We start from the raw sequence: 19,664 nt of genomic DNA on the forward strand, positions 1-19,664 counted from the left end.
ATAGTAGTCTTCCCTCCTCGTCCTAATGGATGTTCTACAATCTCTGTAAAAAGCACCACTTTTGTTGTTGTTGTTGTTGTTTGTTTTTTGAGACAGAGTTTCTCTATATAATTTTGGTGCCTGTTCTGGATCTCACTCTGTAGACCAGGCTGACCTAGAACTCACAGAGATCTTCCTGGATCTGCCTCCCAAATGCTGGGATTAAAGGCATGTACCACCACCAGCCAGCGAAAGCATCACTTTCAACACAGGACCTACAACCTCTCAGCAGATGTATTTGTCTATATAAACTTATGTTCACCAACTCTCTTTCTGAGAATCTTCCACTGCAGTTCTTTGCTCTTGCTCAACCATACACTTCTACATTGTACAGTTATTTTTGCCAAGACTCTGTAATAGAACAGAGAGAGTTCTGGCCATCCCAGAGCATTCATTTCTCTGAATTCTCTCTTCTGCTCAATGCCTAATAGTCTCCAAGCCCAAGAGGGCATTGCACATTCTCCAAGATAGAAGAGAGCTATCTGAAGCCCTGTATGCAGTTGCTGTTCAGAGATTTTATGATAAAACATTAATATTGTATATCTCTACATATGTGATGCTATTGAACACTACAGATATCCCAAAATTGGTATGTAATAGATAAGAATGGTGAGAAGTAGTATGCTAGCACAGAAGGACAAATTACCCAATACAAATGGTAGTAGTCGGGCCCATGCTTGTCTGTATCCACAGCTCTTCCTCAATCCTGAGGAAGGCTCATTGGAAGGCATTCTTTAATCTCCAAACTACAATTTTGGGGGTTTTATTTCCTCCTCGCCCCTCTTCTTCATGTGTGTGTGTGTGTGTGTGTGTGTGTGTGTGTGTGTGTGTGTGTGTAGTATGTGAGTGCAGGTACCCATGAAGACCAGAAAAGAATGTTGACCTCCTGGAACTAAGGTGGTAAGCAATGGTGACCCACCTGATGTGGAGGCTGGGAACTGAATCCAGGTCCTCTCAAAAAACACCTAGTTCCATTTTCCACTGAACCGTCCAGACTTATACACCATTAGCCAGCCTAGCTGCACCCTGCCATCTTTCCCTCCCTCTCCTTGCCTCAGTAAAATACCTTAAACTTGCAAATTAACTTGTAAAAATGTTTTATATTTTGGATTCCCACTCAAAAACCCAGGAGCAAGTATTCTAGAGTCCTAGAAAGCACTCAGTAAATTACCCTACTTACAATTTCTCTCAATTCAACAAAGCATACTATTTTAGTTTGCATTCATTTGACATTGGGAGGATGCACAAAATATTCTGGCCTTTGGGTGTCTCCCTTCTAAGTTGTCTGTTTGCTCTTGTTTGCCCATATTGTACACTTTAAAGTTATTTTCCTCTCATTGACATCCACTATAGACTTGTTTAAAAACAACTCTCATATCTAGTAGTAGACAAATTATCAAATGGATTATGGTATATCTGGATACTAAAATTGACACTAAATTTACAGACTATGTCAAAATGAGTGGCATTAGGAAGGCTTTATGAAACAAGTCCTATATGGACAAACTTACAGGAGGATTCCAGTGTTTTCAGAGAAGATGATATGCAAGGACATACATATGGAAAATATATTGAAACTTATATAAAACATCAAAATAATAGTAACATCAAAAGCTGGAGCTAATAGCGTGAGAGCATTATTGTTATTAGTTTCCTGTTTTTTAAAATAACATCCAGTATTGATTCAATTTCCAGCAACCAAGTCACCATTTCTCTTTTGAGGGCACATAATGTCCATGATATTTTCTTTACAAATTTTTATACATATAGTTTATATTGTGTGTATGATATGTGTGTAAGTGTGCATACTATGGCATAGATACGGCAGTCAGAGGACACTTGTGGGAATCAGTTCTCTCCTTCTACCATGTGGGTCCTAGATCATGGTAACCCAAATGTCTTTATCACTGGGTTTCCTCACCAGCCTGCTCATGACATTTTCTGCTCCCCATTTTTCAGATCTCTGAGTTCCTCTCTAAGTATTAATTGTTTCAGAATCTAAATATTAGAACAGTCTGAACAGACATTTTCCATCCTCCTTCAGGGTCTTCTGTTTTGTTTTTCTTTTTTTCCACCTAGCATTAGAAAGAGGAGAAAAGAAAAACACAAAACAGCACATCTTCAGTACTGAGTAGGTGCTGAGCTGCGGACAACTACAAGTAGCTGTATCCTCTTCAGGCTGTGTTCCCACTTAAAAGCAGAGATAAACAAAATGCCCAAGAGCATATGATGAGGGCCTGGTAAAGAGTGCATTGGAACTCATGACTGCACATTCACCAAACACCTCTTTTTGAACCATTTAAACTCTGCGAGGAAGAGGGCCACTGTGCCCTTCCTCATGTTACTACCACAGACAGGCTGATGCTACATGAATTCATTTCACCAGAATAATGATACTGATAGGGAGAGCTAACCTTTATCAAACAACTACCTGCCTTCTATGACTTAAAGTACCTTTCTTGAAATTCATCAGTTGATCTTCAATCCAACCTTTAAGAAAGGTTCTAGCCTAGGTTGTTATGTAAACCACTTAGAGATGGTACTGTCTGAACACTGATAAACTGGAAGGAGTCAGTGAGAAATTAGGATGTCCTCTGATGACCAGTATGGATGGATGAAAAGCAGAAATGAAACTGTGGCTAATGAGATGGCTTGGTGGGGAACGACTTGCTGCACAAGCCAGGATGACTTGAGCTTGATTTCCTGGAATCCACATAAAACTGAAAGGAGAAAATGGACTCTCAAAAGTTGTTCCCTGATCTCCACAAGCACATGGACAAGCAAAAAACATTTTTTAAAAGACTGAAACTAGCTGGGCGGTTCTGATTCACACCTTTAATCCCAGCACATGGGAGGCAGAGGCAGGTGGATCTCAACAGAAATGTCATTATGAATCTCAGCACTCTGTACACAAATGCACACTAATGCATATTTTCACAGGAACACTTCTTCTGGCTGCTAGAACCAGCCCTATGCCAATGACAGTTCAGTCTTAGAGATGGGGGACAGGCAGGGGCATTGAGTCACTGAGGCTTCAGTTTATAGTATTTTTGCTATCTGTGGACAACCACTACCTGAAAAAAGTAAACAGAAAATTCCAGAAATGGATGATCCATATACTTGATTGTTTTGAGATGGTGTCCCATGTAGCCTAGGCTTGTCTTGAACACAATATATAGCAGAGGATGGCCTTGAATTTCTGATCTTCCTGTATCTACCTATCATATGATGGAGTCATGGATATGGGGATCTCTACCTGATTTTATTAGGTTCTGGGAACTGGACCCAGGATCTTTTACATATTAGATAAGCACTCTACCAACTGAGTTACATACTCAGCCTGATCCATATAACATAAATAATCTTTCTAACTTCATCTTAGTATATTGTTATTGTTCTGTTTATTATCATTCTATTCAGTAACCTCTTACAAGGTGTGTCTAATTTACATATTATCATATTTACAGATGATCATGGATATCTTTATACAAGACAGTAAAACATATATCTAAAGTCTAATATGATCTGGTGTTTCAGGCATCTATTATCTGTCTTAGAATGTGTCCTCTGAAGGTAAGAGGAAGACACTATATATGCAAAGAACAGTAGATGCTAATTTAGAATATAACATTGCCTTGATCCAAAGGCTGTGATTTTAACTAGTCTAATGTCCTGTAATGTCTCAAAAGAAGCCTGCACATGATAAATGATTGTTTATGGTTCAGAGAACCTTGCTTCTCTATGTATGTCTATGGAGACACACAGAGAGAAAGAGAGACAAAGACAGGGACAGAGACAGAAACAGGAGGAGCAGGTCACTCTTCACATAGGAAATTGTGCTCTCTTTGTCAGAAGTTTACAAAGAAATGAATAGTATACCATTTTCCCCCTTTTCATTAGTTGAGTTCAATGAGGAAATTGTGAAGTAATAATGCACGAGAGAGAGAGAGAGAGAGAGAGAGAGAGAGAGAGAGAGATCCCATATTATTTTAAACCCTCTATTAACTAATTGTGTTCCTGTTCTCATTTGTAGCCTTGGTTTCTGATTAGCCTTTTAATTTAGCACATTAACAACACTGTCTTTCCTTGGCTATTCCATCACTGAGCTCATTGATGTCAAATGCCCTTGAAGACACTTGAAATTTCCAACCACGTTTGCTATTATGAAACTGCTTTGTTTTTCTGAACTTCAACCTCAAGTGCTTCAGAACTGAACAAAGCAAGACCATGAGTGAGGCACTGCCATTATTCAGAGGTCCCATTCATGTCACACAGAGAGCTCTGTTGTTCTTTTTCACCTCATCCCTTTCTTCCCCTCTCATTGGAGACTTGGGATAAGTAAGTACCACACTGGCCCTGACTCAGCACATATGAAGAACTGAGGAAAATGCTTCCAATACTGAGCTTAGGGCATAAGACATAGGACAGCATGGCCAGGCGGTGGTGGTGCATGCCTTTAATCCCAGCACTCGGGAGGCAGAGGCAGGTGGATCTCTGTGAGTTCGAGGCCAGCCTGGTCTCCAAAGCGAGTAACAGGAAACACACAAAGCTACACAGAGAAACTCTGTCTCAAAAAAACAAAAAAAAGAAAAAAGACATAAGACAGCCAAGTCAAGCTAGGTGGGTTATTTGGAACATACATAGAGGTTCTCAAAATTCTAGTGTGGAGGATGCCGATTCAGTTCTCCAACACCAGTGTGATGGGGAAAGGAGAATATGGAAAGTGAGAGTAAGAGAACTGACTTCTATGCCCAGCACCTTATTGAAGGTAAGATAGAAATAACACAGACAAATGGAGATTCAGATGAACAAGCATTATATAATGAGTGGATGTAAGCTTTAATAAAGCAAATATGGGCTGGAGTGATATCTCAGTCAACCAAGGACTTGTTTTGCAAGGATGAGGTCCTGAATTCAATGCCCCAGAAACCTAAAGCTGCACATGGTGTTCCATGCTTGCAATCCAGCACTGGTGAGTCAGAGACTAGTAGATATTTGGGTCTTGCTGACCAGCCAGTCTAGCCTAACAGGCAAACTTCAGGTTCCAGTGAGGGATGCTGCTTCAAAAATCAACATGAAAGGGTTCTGAGGAATGACATCCAAAGTTGACCTCTGGACTCCAGATCATGTGCACATGTACTGCACAAACAGACACTCAGTTGAAGGATAGAATGAATGGATGGCTGAATGAAGAATGGAAGAAAGGAAAAAAGTCTCTCACGCTTTCCAGCCTGGGTTTATTCCTTGCTGCCATCTCAGAGTCATGACAAGTAAACTTCTAACATAGAAGAGGATGTGATGGGCCTCCAACCATCTCCACTTCTCAGTCTTCTGCCATGGCAGAACTTTCTCTGCATGCATGCTACCTTTCTCATAGAGCTGTGTCCAGTCTGGCCCACAGGCCCTGCTTGCCCACAAACACTCTCCTTACTACAACATTCCCCAATACCCTTCCACCTCACAATAGCTTCCTCACCCTGGAGTCCTGGCTAAGAGGAGAGCTCTTTTAAAACAAAAAAAGTGTGTCTGGATTCAACATTAATAAAACCTACAAATTGATCTAAACCCAAATATCTGTTTTATTTTGAGTTAAATCTCATTGCAAGCTGTCACTACAATGTTTATTTCTTTGTCTGGGTGGTGTGTACTATTCCTGCCTGATTTTCAATCACTTCTTGGGAGAAATCACCCCTTTCTCAACTTCCTTAACCTTAAGGGTCACATCTGTTCTCAGTTTCCCAACAATGAGTTCTCAACTTGAGATAGGCTGTTAAGTCTCAACTCCTGGTTCAAAGGTACAGAAGCCCCCAATCCAAGAACACAAGAATAGACAGTTATTATATGATTGTGATCAGTCTCTGTTGGTTTCTATGCCCGTGAGAAGTCCACTTGAAGCCACAGAAGTCATCTTTTGCGCACAGGAAAGAGAAAACTGAGTCAGATAAACTGACTCAGACTTCATTGTGGCAGTCTGGCCTGGATCTGTCTGTTATTTTGAGAATCCTCAGATGTGTATACCAAGGTATTTCCCTCTCGAACCCAGCTTATTTCTACAACAACGCTTTTTAGGTATTACGATACAAATGCTTTATTCTCTAGTGCTATTCATTTGTTTCCATTTTTATCTTGTCTTGTGTCATATCTGATTCCTCGTCTACACACAGGTCTATCAAGATTGGGATCATTTCCTGTTTACTGTGTTATGAAAACTTAGGATCCACAATATCTGATACACAGGAAACTGTCAATAACATTTTTATCAATTAATAAATCCATAAGCAGAGTTCTATTTGTATAGTTATTCACTAAGAGAATCATCATGGACAGAAACTCTGTGAGCTCCCACTCAGTTACTCCCTCCCTCCTCCCCCAGTGACTAAGAACTTGCTGTCCTTGTGCAGACTCCCAGGATGATTCAGAGGCAGAAGCAACAACTAAAGGTAGGGCAGATTGCAACCCTAAGACACTCTAAAAACTTAACTGTTCCCATTCTGCTGTGAGTTCTATTCAGAACCTTTAACCTAGAAATTGACATGGTCTCTAAGACAGAAACAAGTTTGAATATGAGAGAATGGCAGACCATGCTTTAAGAGTAATATTACAGGGCTGATGCAGACAGTTCTGTCGGTAAATCCCTTGCTACATGGGACACTTATAGGAATGCTTATAATCCCAGGGATTATAAGGGTCATGGGGGTGGAGGGTGTCAATGACCTGCCAGCCTAACCTAATTGGCAAGTTTCAGGCCAATGAGAGACTCTGCCAAATAATAAAAGGTGTTATTCTTCTGAGGAACAACATCTGAAGATGACTTTTGGCCTCTACATGCACCTATATACAAGTCCACTCACATATGAAAAAAAAAATTAATTGAAAAAACAAAGTAAAAAGAACATTCTACTATAGGCATTTTTGAAGTAAAAAATATCCCTTACTATGTTCGGTGTTCTAACACAGTAAGGGATATTTATTAAAGGGAGTCCCCTTTCTCCCTGCCTTTGTTTATCTCAATATATGCATGTACACACACACACACACATACACACACACACACACACACACACTCATACACACACACACACTCATACACACTTTCATATTCTGTTCTTATCTCAATCTACCTCCCATTACTTAACCCACCAGCAAGGCAGAGGAGAAGGGTAAACAGCACCTCTAAAATAATTACAAAGAGAGAATCAGAGAGGTCAGTACATCAAGGTAACAAGTGGTGTGAACACAATACACCAGACTGTGGGTGTGACTTTAAATGCTAAGATGGGTGGCCTATGAGAAGCAGAATTCAGAGATTCCCAGCTTACTGGAGGGGATCCCCAGCATCCGTAGGAGTAGCATTAAATATTCCCACGTCACTGTCATTTCCACACCATTCTCTTCCTATACCTGTCTCTCAATTGTTTTCCCTCTCTGTAAGATATCTAAGGATAATAAATGGGAAACACAATGTGTTATTCTCTCTCGACTTGTCCTAAAAGCTTCCTGTTTTTTAGTTGTCAAAACAATGCTTTATCACATCCCCAAATTATCTCCTTGGTATTGAATATCAATTTTTCAATTTGTTCTTCTCTGAATAGGGACACAAGTTTGAACAGAAACTAATTTCTACATGTCATTCAAACCCACTCATTTGATCAAGAATTTGTCTGAAGGGTTGGAAAACTTTCTGAAGGTATGTGAAATACCACTCAAGACGTAAGCTAGAAGCAGAAGGGACATCTTACAGCAAGCCTATATTTATTATTCTCCAAACAAAACAAAACAAAATAGAAAAGCATACAAAGTTGGCCAGTTTCTATGTGTAGAACAGAAAGATAAAGCATGCTTAATCTTTTATAGGTTATGTCTTAAGATACTATATATGTATAAAGGAACATGTTCATGTCTTGTGCCTAGAGCTCCCTCTTTTACTAGATGGTTTTTTTTTGTTGTTGTTGTTTTGGGTTTTTTGTTTGTTTGTTTGTTTTTTGGCTCCTCTGATGCACAGCTCTCCTTGTGTTTTCTGCCCTACAGAGTTGAACCATGATTTTTTTGAAGAATCTTTAAATGCAAGAATTCAATGAGTTCAGTGTCATTATTATATTGGGAAGAAAAATGGATGGAGCTTTATGCTACAAGTCACTTTACAGACAAAGAAGGATGTGCGTGTAAACAAAATTTCAGGAAAACACAAAAAAGTACTGATCAATTTACATCAATGGCTTCTGGGTGCTGAAGCGGAAAATAACATATTCCTCCCTCTGCCAGAGACAGTCTGCAGTGAGTAGAGGCCAAGAATGGGTAAGCCAGGGGGAAGACATAAGTCACAAAAGCACTCCCACTGGGCTGGTTCTCTTTGTGGCTATCTAATTCCCTCCCATCAGTCTGCAGGTGAAGAGGATCACAGGTGCTTGGCACTTTCTTCTGCCTCTATAAAATCTGCACTAGTGGCTACTTCTTATCTAAAGATGCTTGGGAAACTAGCCTGTTCCAAATAATTAAGAAGCCCTGTAGGAAGCATGGTAGATGCTCCTTTGTTCTCATCTTTTACTCTTTATTATCATACATTAATTATACACAACTGATTTCCTGATGACATGCTTCTACATGTATAGAAAGTATTTTGATCACACTCATCCCCATTACTCTCTTTTGTCCTCTCACAGGGCTGTTGATCCCTTTCTTCTTCTTCTAAGCACCCTGTACTTTCATGTCTTTTTTTTTTTTTAATTTTAATGACCCAATGTGTTGTTTCATCAGGTTTATTTACAGAAGCATGAACATCTTATGGGTGGCTACATCACTGAATAAAAACTCTTCTTCCTTCCACAGCTACTATTAACTGCCTCTAAATCCTTGGAGAAATAAGGCATCATGAACCCCTCCTCATGACAGGTTGTCGATAGAATCAACTTTGAGAGGGTCTTGCATAGATAATCTCAGCTGATGAGAGAGTAGCACTGAAATGGGCATGCCATGGCAGAGGACAGCATGCAACAACACTCCATTATTCCCTCCAGCTCTTATATGCTTTCTGATTCCTCTCTCATGATACTCCTTAGCCTTGGGGTCAGGAGAAGATGTAGATGTGCCATTAATGGCTGAGCATTCAACAGTCACTTACTCTCATTAATTTGAGTAGTTATGAATCTCTGCAGTTACACTGAGGACTGTTTGTTCCATGGCAAAAGAAGTAGGTGGGAGAGGGATGTGGTGGTGAGTGTTTGAAAGGATCAAGGATACTTGCACCCCGATGCTGCTGCTGCAGAGTCCAGAGAGGGGAACTGAGCACAAGTTGCAGAGTCAAGAGCAGTTTGAATCCTTCATTCAAACCCTCAGTCTGTTGTCTTCATTTTCCTTACCCCTCAACTTAAGACACAAAGCAACAAGTGCAAGTGCTAAATGAACTGGCTAAGTCAATAGAAATGTATCTGTTAGACATCAGCAGGAGTCCTCTTTGTGCTGCTGGGGAATTTTCTATAAGACTGTATGTCACAGAAAACAGAAACTCTCAACTTGGCATGAAGGACTGAAACTGTCTAGCCTTGATTTGAGGGTTTATGCTCAGTCTTATTGCATTTTGTTGTGCCATGTTTGGCTGATATCTCTGGGAGGCTGCTCTTTTCTGAAGGGAAATGGAGGAGGAGTGGATTTGGGGGAGAGGGGAGGTGGGGAGCTGACAAGAATGGAGGGAGGAGAAACCACTGGGTCTGGATGTAATGTCTGAGAGAAGAATAATTTTTTTTAAAAAATTTTAAAAATAGAAAAAGAAACCTCTTTCTCCCATGCAGATATGCTTTCTCTGCTATTTAATGCAACTTTAAAAGAATTCAACTAATGAACAAGCTAAACTGAAGAAAAACAGACAACATGTTGGCCACCAGTACAGCAGGGTGAGAGTGGAAACCAAAATGGAAACCTCGAATCAAATTTTGCAAAATACAGCATCGAGTCCAAAATAAACCATTGACAAACTTACACATTGCAGTCAATGGGTAATAAATATTAACAGTCAAATCTCTTCACCATTTCAGCAAAATTTGAACTACCTTTATAATCTCCTGTGGCCCAGGAGTAACTTACAATATGCAAGAAGAAACATTTTACATTTGAAGACTCAGTTGGGCACATGTTGGAATAACCACTGCCTGGATCACAGTCTACTCAGGAATGAAGGAAGCTGTTGTAGGAAAAAAAACATTTAGTGCATGGGATGTTAAGTGATAAAAGCAGGCTAGTTCTGAAACACTATGGTCATGTGTTATGTACTGGAATTTCCTTCTCTGGGTTAATGTCCTCATTCTTCACATTTTAATAGATCAGAAGCTAAGATTCACTCTGCCACAGATATGTGCTTTTCATGTGATAGCATCCTGCTTTCCAAAAGCAAAAACACATGATCAACCCTACAGATAGACTAAAGTGTGCTTCCTAACCTTTACCTTTGGTACTGCTGTTTCTTTGAGCTGAGAAAATAGTGATATATGTACATGATTTTAGAAAACTGTCTTCATGAATAAAACCAGTTTTCATATTGAGATAGTTTCTATTTTAGGGCTAAAAGAATTAGTAGTATTCATTTCTTAGCACTTACTAAAAATTCTTTTAAAAAAGTAGAAAGTAGAAAGGAAACTAAGAGAACGTAAAAAAGGATGGATGCCAATGAAGGATGGCCGGGGTGGGGTGGGGGGATGACAGATGGGACATGAAAGAGGGAGAGAGACTGGGTATTATATTAGGGATTGTAGGGGCAGAGAAGTAGGGCAGATGTGAGGGAGGTGATGCTATTAAAACACATTTGTTCAAAAATATCACAATGATATCTCATTCCCTATTTGCTAATCTAAAACAAAAGAAAAACGATGTGTATTGTTCAAAATAAACAGGAAAAACAAACATCACACTGAAAGCCAGGCAAGCCACATCTGCCCTTTAGAGGCTTAGCAGACACGGTGACCAAAAAGCATACAACCTTTTCAGTCTACCCCTGCCATCTACATATGCTCTAAAATTTGGAATCTACAAATCATGTTGTCTATGCTCAGTTTATGACCAAGTTCTAGAATATACTGAGTAGACCAGAGGAAACTGTAAGTGTTCAGGCAAGAAGAGGCAGAGTGCACAAGATGAATCTAAAAAGCAAAAAAAGAAAAAGAAAAAAAAATGGTAGAAAGGCAAGAAAATGGTATAAGGCAGGATATGCCCTGGGTCACTAGGGCAACTTGGAAGGTTTGTCCACAGCCTGGGGAAGATCTGAAGATGTGCCAAGGGTGAAAAATTGAAGATTCTCAGAGTCTTACAGGAAGAACAATGTCTTAGGATCCATCCCTTGTTGTAAATGGTTGGACTATAGTTGTCAATACACAGATGCTGTGTCTGATCCAACTTCCTCCCAATTCTCCATATTTCTCACATTAACTCTCGAATGTTCTACCTGTTGTGTTGTCCTTTGGTTTAAAGGGCAGGGTTATGGTTTTAGAGGCATGTTTCTTGAAAATAAAATATTCCAGAAGGGCAAGAATAGTGTGCAACAAAAATGCTAAAATTAAAAGCAAAAGCAAAAATTGTAGCTGGGTTTGATAGCACATGCCTGTAAGTCTGGCAATCAGGAGATGATGTCAGAATAGAAGCCATGTTGCAAGTCATAGTGAGACCCTGTCTTAAAAACACAAAAGCAACAACAATAATAAAAGCAATGAAAAGAAAGAAGATGAAAATTTAAAAACACTATATATTATATATGTGTATGTATATACCTGTATGTCTATATATCAGGGATGGCACACTAGCTCAGATAGTAAAAGTGCTTAAAGCAGAAGAGAGCCCTGAGAACCTGTGTTGGATCCTCAGGAACCACATGGTAGAAGAAGAAAACCCCTTCCAATTGTTTGCCCTCTGACCTCCACACATGTACAGTGGTATGCAAAACTCCTCCACACAAAATAAATGAGTAACTATAATAACTGTTTTAAATATTAGAAGAATGATATTAGGTACATACATGAGATGTGAAAAGAAATAAAATGGAAATGGTTCTTTTTTTACATAAAGTAAAGAAGAGATAAAAATGAAGAAACCAGACAGCAGAGACCCACTACTATGACAGACACATTGCAGGCTCTGTCTAAAGTTGTGAAGAACCACAGGTGATCAATGGTGTCTTATCTCTGAATTCCATGGAGTAGTCTTCATTCCCACTCTCTGTGCCAGTGCTGGAGGGGGCAGCTGGTCTGTGTTCTAGAGAAGGCATCTGGTGAAAGGAAGTAACCACGGCACAGCTGGGGCTGCACTGATCCAGAAGTGCCTATTTAGTCAGCCCATAAGAATATACATCTGTCATCCTACAACTTGAAAAGTTGTAGACTGGGCAGTTGGAAACCATGCTGAGCAACATAGTGAGGCCCTGTCTTGAAAAAAAAGAAAGGAAGAAAGGAAGGAAGGAAGGAAGGAAGGAAGGAAGGAAGGAAGAAAGGAAGGAAGAAAAAGAAAATTGTTTTGGTCTTATTTTCTATAACCTTCTGCCAAGCACAGAAGGGACGGAATTATTCAAAATCTGGGAATCTTGATGGGAAGACTCCTCTAGCATACTAAAGCCAAGTGTGGGAAATGGAACCCTTTAGAAGATCAGGAAGCAAACTCCACTTTCCTTGTTGTCACTTAGAGATAATGACGTTCAAGGAAAATGACTACCAGTATCTGTCCATAAGGAAAGACTTCTTAAAGAAACCTAGGGGTTTACATACCCAAGGAGCTGACTGTTACTGTTCCCAGGCCTGCAGCTATCTTGTCAGCCCGGCTTGGGTGTGTGTGTGTGTGTGTGTGTGTGTGTGTGTGTGTGTGTTCATAACTAGCTACCTGAAACTTTGCCTTTCCTATCAAAAGTGGTCCCCACCCTGTTCCTCCAGGCCCCAACAGGAAGTCCTCAGGCTCTGTGAGACTGTGGTCACTGGAACCCCATGCAGTGAACACAGGTGGGTCGGTTCATTTAAAGACTGTTCACCACTTCCAGAATCAACAAAGGCCATCAGCTTATGTGAAATTTCTTTCAGCTGTCTCTCATCTTCATCTCTGCATCCATGAGTGAAGAGGAGAGACTCTTTTCACACATTGATAGAGTCGAGGTTCATTTTCCTAAAGCAAGATGAGCTCTTAACCAGAAATATCAAACATATTTAGAGTATCTGTATTTACAGACTGGGAGGCAAGGGCAGAGACTGCACTTCCAACGGAGAGAAAAAGAAAAGAGCAAAAATTCCCTGAAACCTCCCAGCACTCATGCTGGCCTGCTAATTCACATCTCCTTAAACAGCACACATCCAGCTGTTCCAATTTAAAGAGCCTGCCAGTGTTTGACTGAACAGCAAAGATGAAAACAACAACAACAAAAACCAGAATTAAGATGTAAATAGAATAGTGGAGTTCAGGGGCAGGCAGGTAGCAACCATTTTTCAGCTTGATAAATGCACTTAATAAAAATGTGTGGCACCCAAAAGCAAGGGTCAGACAGAGGAAAACAGGAAGTGAGAGGTACAGCTTTGAGAAGTCCAGAATCAATGACCTCATGAAAGTCCGTAAACGTCTGCCTTGACCCTGGGAGTAGGTCTGAGGCAGTCTGTGGTTTCCCCTGCTTAGCTTTGCAAATGTGCATGGCCATGAGAGCCAGCTGACCCAGTAAATGAAATCGGTGACACCACTGAGGCACTCAGAGTCAAAGGGTGGCTGGTCACTCCATAAGCAAGCATAGCCTAAAGGCTTTTAAACAAAACTAATTAACCAGAATCCACTCATAAAATAAGAACCCCAAACAGGCTCCTTTCCATAAAAACACTAATACACTTATTTCATGAATGACTCAAGTGGTGATTCCCTACAACAACTTATTATTTAATACTTTAAAAGTCAACATTTTCAAACATTCAAAAATTTTAATTGTAGCAACAAAAACAATAAACCGATGTTATTGATCACGGATTAATCAGAGGATTCGGGAGGGAATAGAGGGAAAACTACCTCTGTTAAGTTTATTTGATTTTTCTATTTCTAAACACTTCTTAAAGATAGGCATGCTTAAAGAGAAATTTTGTCCTGAAATTAAGATAAAATGATACAAAGGCCTGTCTCCAATGCCAGAGTTGATTGTATTCAACTCTACAAAACTGGGGAGAAAGGGAGTTAAAGTTTTTACAACAGGACCCATGCAAACAAAAGGGGAGGGGCTAAGCAAGGCCTAATTCACAGGAGGGGTGGACCCGAGGACACACTAGCAGAGGTCAAAGGGTGGAAGTGATTAAAGAATTCAACAAAGAGGCCTTTCCCTTTCCAGCAAGGACAAGTTCAAGGCTGTGACTTCAGCCAGAAAAGTGGCTGGAAGGAGAGAGAAAGGTTTTTCTAAGTCTTCTGAACAACAAAACCCAGCAGTGATGGTAGCATTAATATAAAGGGGTACGGCTCCCTTTACACATGCCCCCTCCTTCCCTCTGCAAAGCTAGGAGAATGTGTCTCTAATGTGAACCCACAGAGCTCGGCCCTCTCAATGGGGAAAATTTCACACATGCCCATTATTGGTCTAAGTAAACTAAGATGTGTACATTTTTCCTCCCAGAAGATAGGCGCTTTTCTAATCCATTCATGCCAGGACACTATTTTTCCCATTACTTCACCAGTTAAGTATTGTTATCTATAGTAACAGGCCATTACTTTTGTATGTTTATTTTAATGCCACATCTTAAACAGATAACTATATATATTTATCAATAAGGCAGAAAAAGTACACCTAAATCTACCTCTGGCCAGAGCGTTCTCATAGCATGTACACACACACACACACACACACACACACACACACACACACCTGCTTAAGGCAAAGAAAACACTCAGCTATCAGCTAAAGCACTCAAAGCCAACATGAGAAATAAGTAGCTATTCACACAGGAGAATATATGTACGTACATATATACCCCAAACAGAACCATCATTTCTCAGCACCCTGCTTTGTAATTAAATGAAATTCTACGCAGCTACAAGTGAGAGAGAATTTGCTCCATGCTTAAAACGGCATTCCTAGATCTGCTCTTTACTCTGAATTCACCACCATCAATGTCTCAAGAAAAAGGAAAGCAACATATTCCCCCATTCCACACATGTACACGTACTCGCATGCATGCGTGCTCTCTCTCTCTATCACACACCCACACACACACACACACACACACACACACACACAATTTTTTGTTTCCTTTTGCACGTGAAAATAAAATTGTAGCTCAGCGCTAATGAAGCAAGTCTTGCCTAACTCCCACTGGAAAAGCTTGCACATGTACCGTAGCCATGCAAGATTATCCTGCATCGGCATAATCACCTTACACGAAATGCGATTACTCTAGGCTGCAATTTTTATCCCCGAAGTCAATTTATTAATCAGAGAAAGACAGAGAGAATGAGCGAGAGAGAAAGAGAGAGAGAAAGACTACCTACCCACAAATACATCATCATCTTGCAAGAGAAATCAAAGGCTCTGTCAGCAAACAGAAGTCTCCTCACTTCACCAAGAGTATCTGGAAGAAAAACTGAAAACCACTCGGTAGAGATTCGTGCCTTTTTCCTGCCAAGTCCTCAGAGTCCCTCTTATTTCCTTACACCAGGTTTGCTATGCTTGTTTATGAGTTTATCAGGACAGCATTCCTTCAGTGCCAACGTGTGTGGAGTGACTTGCTCCCGGGCTGCTTGCTTCCTCTCTCTCTCTCTCTCTCTCTCTCTCTCTCTCTCCTCCTCTCCTGTCCTCTCCTCCTCTCCTCTCCCTCCCCTCCTCCCTCCCCCCTCTTTCCTTTCCCTTCCTAACTCTTGCCTTTTCTTCTCCCTCTAGTCAAGACTGCTTAGGAAACAATTCTTGGTGTGGCTGTCTCATGAGCAAATCCAAGTACTTTAGGCAGTGAGTAACAGTGGCAACACAGACACTGTTGAAACTGGCAGTGGTGAGGGTGCTGATAACAATAACAATAATAATAACAGTGACAGCTCAGGATGATCACTAAAGGCAGGTGTTACAGCCGGTCCTGACAGCCAGTAGGAGATTCCCGAAGTCCCTACTGGAGAAATTTACTGGAGGGCTGATCCTCCTGAGGCAAACATATCAGCACAGAGCTGGTGACTCTGAATTTTTTTTTTTTTTTTAACTCAAAGTAAAGCTCCAGCTGCAGAGAAAAGAACATGTGCCTCTCCCGGCTTCCCCTTTATCTCTTTAAATGTACTTCAGATAAAAGCAGCATCCAGTTAGGTCAAGGCCTCCCCAGACTCATTCCTCTTCACACCACATGCTCAGCACACTTGTCTACAGCCATCTACCGGCTCCATGGTGTCACTGCGGGCTCAGAGGCTGCAGGTCTTGCTTGCCGCAGCAGCTGCTGCCTGTCCATGTCTGCCTTGCATGGTTTTCAGCCTGGATGTGTATGGGAATCTGGGAGGGGGAGAGGAACACATGGCCTTGTAATCCTGTGTGCCAGTCTATCAAATCAAAAGCAAAGCCAACCCCCACCAGCCACACTCAGCAAATGGAAAGCTCCAAAGACTTGCTGGGAGTATGTTTAGCCTTCCTAATAAACCAAGAGAGGGAATAACACACATGTCCCCACTAGTAGAACTGATCTTGATGTGTGAGTATGTGGAGTGTGTGTGTGTGTGTGTGTGTGTGTGTGTGTGTGTGTGTGTGTGTTCTTTATTTTTTGTCCCTTATCCTTTACAATTGTAGACCTGTGAAATTTTGCAGGGTGCATAAAACTTGATCATGTTGTCAGGCTCTTCTTAGAAAATCCACAGGCTAGATGCACAGCTAAGATTTCCTGAAATTACCCAAAAAAATTTTTGCCCATGAATCAATTTCCCTTTATTAGTTGTTCTTTTTTAATCCATTTTAAATTGTATACTTTATCTTGAAAATTATCTCCATTACTGAAATGCATCGTGAAGGAGAGGATGGGGAATACAATTTGCCCAGCATATTAATTGATGCAGAACTCAATTATTGATATATGGATAAGAGAGAAATGAATATTAAAACACATGGTAGCCTTTAAGGGAAAGGGAGAAGATGAACTTGTGCTCAGAGTGGAGTCTTGGTCATTAGTCACATCTTTATAAATCATACAGAGGAAACCATGGAATTAAGTCTCTTATTCATTTACATTTCTCCTTAAAACTACATAAGGCAAAATGTCACCTAAATAATTAAGGTGCATTAGCTAAATTGCAGACTCATCTCCAAGAGCTGAGCAGGTGGTAAGGCACCTGTTAAGATATCCCATCGACAGCATCATGAAGATGCATAAATGGCGGCAGAGGAGGAAAGAGCAATGGCCACACAGCCTTGTTAACCAGTGACCAACAGAAGCACAGTGATGGCTACCTCAGAGGAATCAAACTGAGTCACAAAATTCCCCAGCTAAGAAATATGCAAATCATGGGAGTGGGATGATGAAGTCAGTGAATTGCTTTTTTTTGCAAATGAGAGGACCTTACTTGGATGCCTAGAACCCATGTAAAACAGCTGGGAGTGGTGGCTCACACTTGAAATTCTGCAGCTGGGGAGGTAGAGACAAGTAGCAGATCCTAGGGGCAAACGGGCATAATCAAATCAGCATGTTCCAGGTAAAACCAAGAGACCCTGTTTCAACAAACAAAGGGTAGAATAACTAAAGAAGACACCCAAGGTTAACATCAGGTTTTAACACACAGAGACAACACCCCCCCACACACACAAGCAAATATGTATGCACACACACTATGCACATGCACACACTTGCAAATCACATGTATTCATGAACCTATCTGTACCTGTAATATTCAAGTTCCTCAAATACAATAAATACCATGAAGAGGAAAGTGGTTAAGTGTCTTGTTTGGACAGGGGTTCCCGAGTTACAGGACATCAAATGTGCAAACCAGGGCATTCTAAGCCAATTGTGGGTATACTGTATACACTCTTTGTCATTACCAGTATGAAGAGCAATGAGGGCTGCCAAGATGGCAGAGACACATGCTCCAATGCCTTAAGCCTGAAGACTCCAATTTGATCCCTCGGACCCACGTGCTGGGGGAACAGGACTGATGGCTTCAAACTGTCCTCTGGTCTCCACATGCAAACACACACACCCCCCACAAATGTAACAAGTCATTTTTTATGTGAAGAATAAGGGGGCCCTCTTCCCTGTTACTGCTCTGGATGATATCTTCATTGCACATGAGCACCATGACATTGCTGTGTTCCCAAACCCTTGTACATAAGGTAAACTTGGGAAAATATCCAAGCATCTCATTCCTTTGCTTCTGGCATGCATGAGTTCATCTGTCAATTCTCGACTTTTTCTGGAACTGCTGTGTTCCATCTCTCTGGAGGCACTGGATGGCAGTGGTCGTGAGGAAAGACACAGACATCTCAAATCAGTGGGCAACAAACAGCCTGAAGATGCATTTTATTTGGGCAGCATATATTTTTAAATATAACCAGATTGTCAATATTTAAACACCCGGGAGACTTCAAAAGAAAATCTGCATGCACTCTTCAAAAACATCAGCTATCCCAGTGATGTTAGGTTGGCTTTTCATAGGTATGACTGTGGGCTGGTACTCAGGATCACCTGTCCACAGATGCTGATGAGCACTGAACTATCTTAATTGACAGTGTCTACTACTCCCAATTGCTTCAGATCGAGTATTAGTTGGCATAGATTTGCCTAGCAATCTGGCCTTGAAAATAGTTAAATCTGTAGACTTTTAAGATGATCCAGGATGTGAGCATACACATAAATACAAACACACTACTTTAGATGTGCATTTCTTATAGCACTGTTATAAATTGTACTTCAGTGTCCCTAGAACCTATCAGATTTTATCTGTCTATAAGTCTGTCTGTCATCTTTCAGTCCTTCCATCAATTTATCTCTCCTTGTATTCATATAACAATCCAGCTAGTTAATACTTTAAGTAGCTAGGCAGATATGGCCCACTGATACTATTTTTTTCTTTAATTGTATTTTAATATTCTTGAACTTCAATTATATTTTCCTGTTCACCACTCTTTATGTGCCTTGATAGCATCACATTTCTTGCTCATTCACTTTAAGTTTTCTATGTTTCTATGTTCACAATCCTTGGATCACATGGTCATGGGCTAGGGACATTCCAAGTTGTTATGAGAGTATGTGGGAGAGATCACAGGTGGAAGAAAGAAATACTGAAGACTATATGGGCAGACATTCCTGGGTCCCAGGAAGATGGCTTCATGGTTCCCCTAGGAATGCTTGACTTTAAAGTAAAGTCATCAGTTTAACTGCCAACTAGAGAACTTGCATGGGACTGGCCTGGGCCTTATGTACATGTGTTGCACTGTGTAGCTTGGTCTTCTTGTGAGACTCCTAACATAGAGCACAGGGGCTGTCTTTGACTCTGGTACCTGCTTTTGGGACTCTTTCCTCCTACTAAGTTGCCTCTTCCAGTCTTAGTGGGAGAGGAGTTATCTAGTCTTACTGAAACTTAATATGCCATTGCTGGCTGATAAACATGAAAGGCCTTCACTTTTCTTAAATAAAAGTAAGAGTGGATGTGGGTGGTGGTGGCTGGAGAGAGGGGCTTGGAGGAAA

The 19,664-nt window shown here is 40.7% G+C and overlaps 1 protein-coding gene across 9 annotated transcripts in view; it reads right to left on the minus strand.

The window, feature by feature from the left end:
* Positions 1-19,664, minus strand: part of Rbfox1 (RNA binding fox-1 homolog 1) — a 1,681,994-nt gene that overhangs the window by 554,606 nt on the left and 1,107,724 nt on the right. Inside the window, exon 1 of one of the 9 annotated variants that reach the window (XM_036197539.1) lies at positions 15,508-15,764. The exons of the other annotated variants lie outside the window; for them this stretch is intronic. Coding sequence (XP_036053432.1) covers positions 15,508-15,525 — 18 coding nt within the window. The 5' untranslated portion in view covers positions 15,526-15,764. Of the gene's footprint in view, positions 1-15,507; positions 15,765-19,664 lie in introns of those variants that run through there. 9 annotated transcript variants of the gene reach the window in all.

This window comes from Onychomys torridus, chromosome 8, assembly GCF_903995425.1.
Source record: "Onychomys torridus chromosome 8, mOncTor1.1, whole genome shotgun sequence".
NCBI classification, from domain to species: domain Eukaryota; kingdom Metazoa; phylum Chordata; class Mammalia; order Rodentia; family Cricetidae; genus Onychomys; species Onychomys torridus.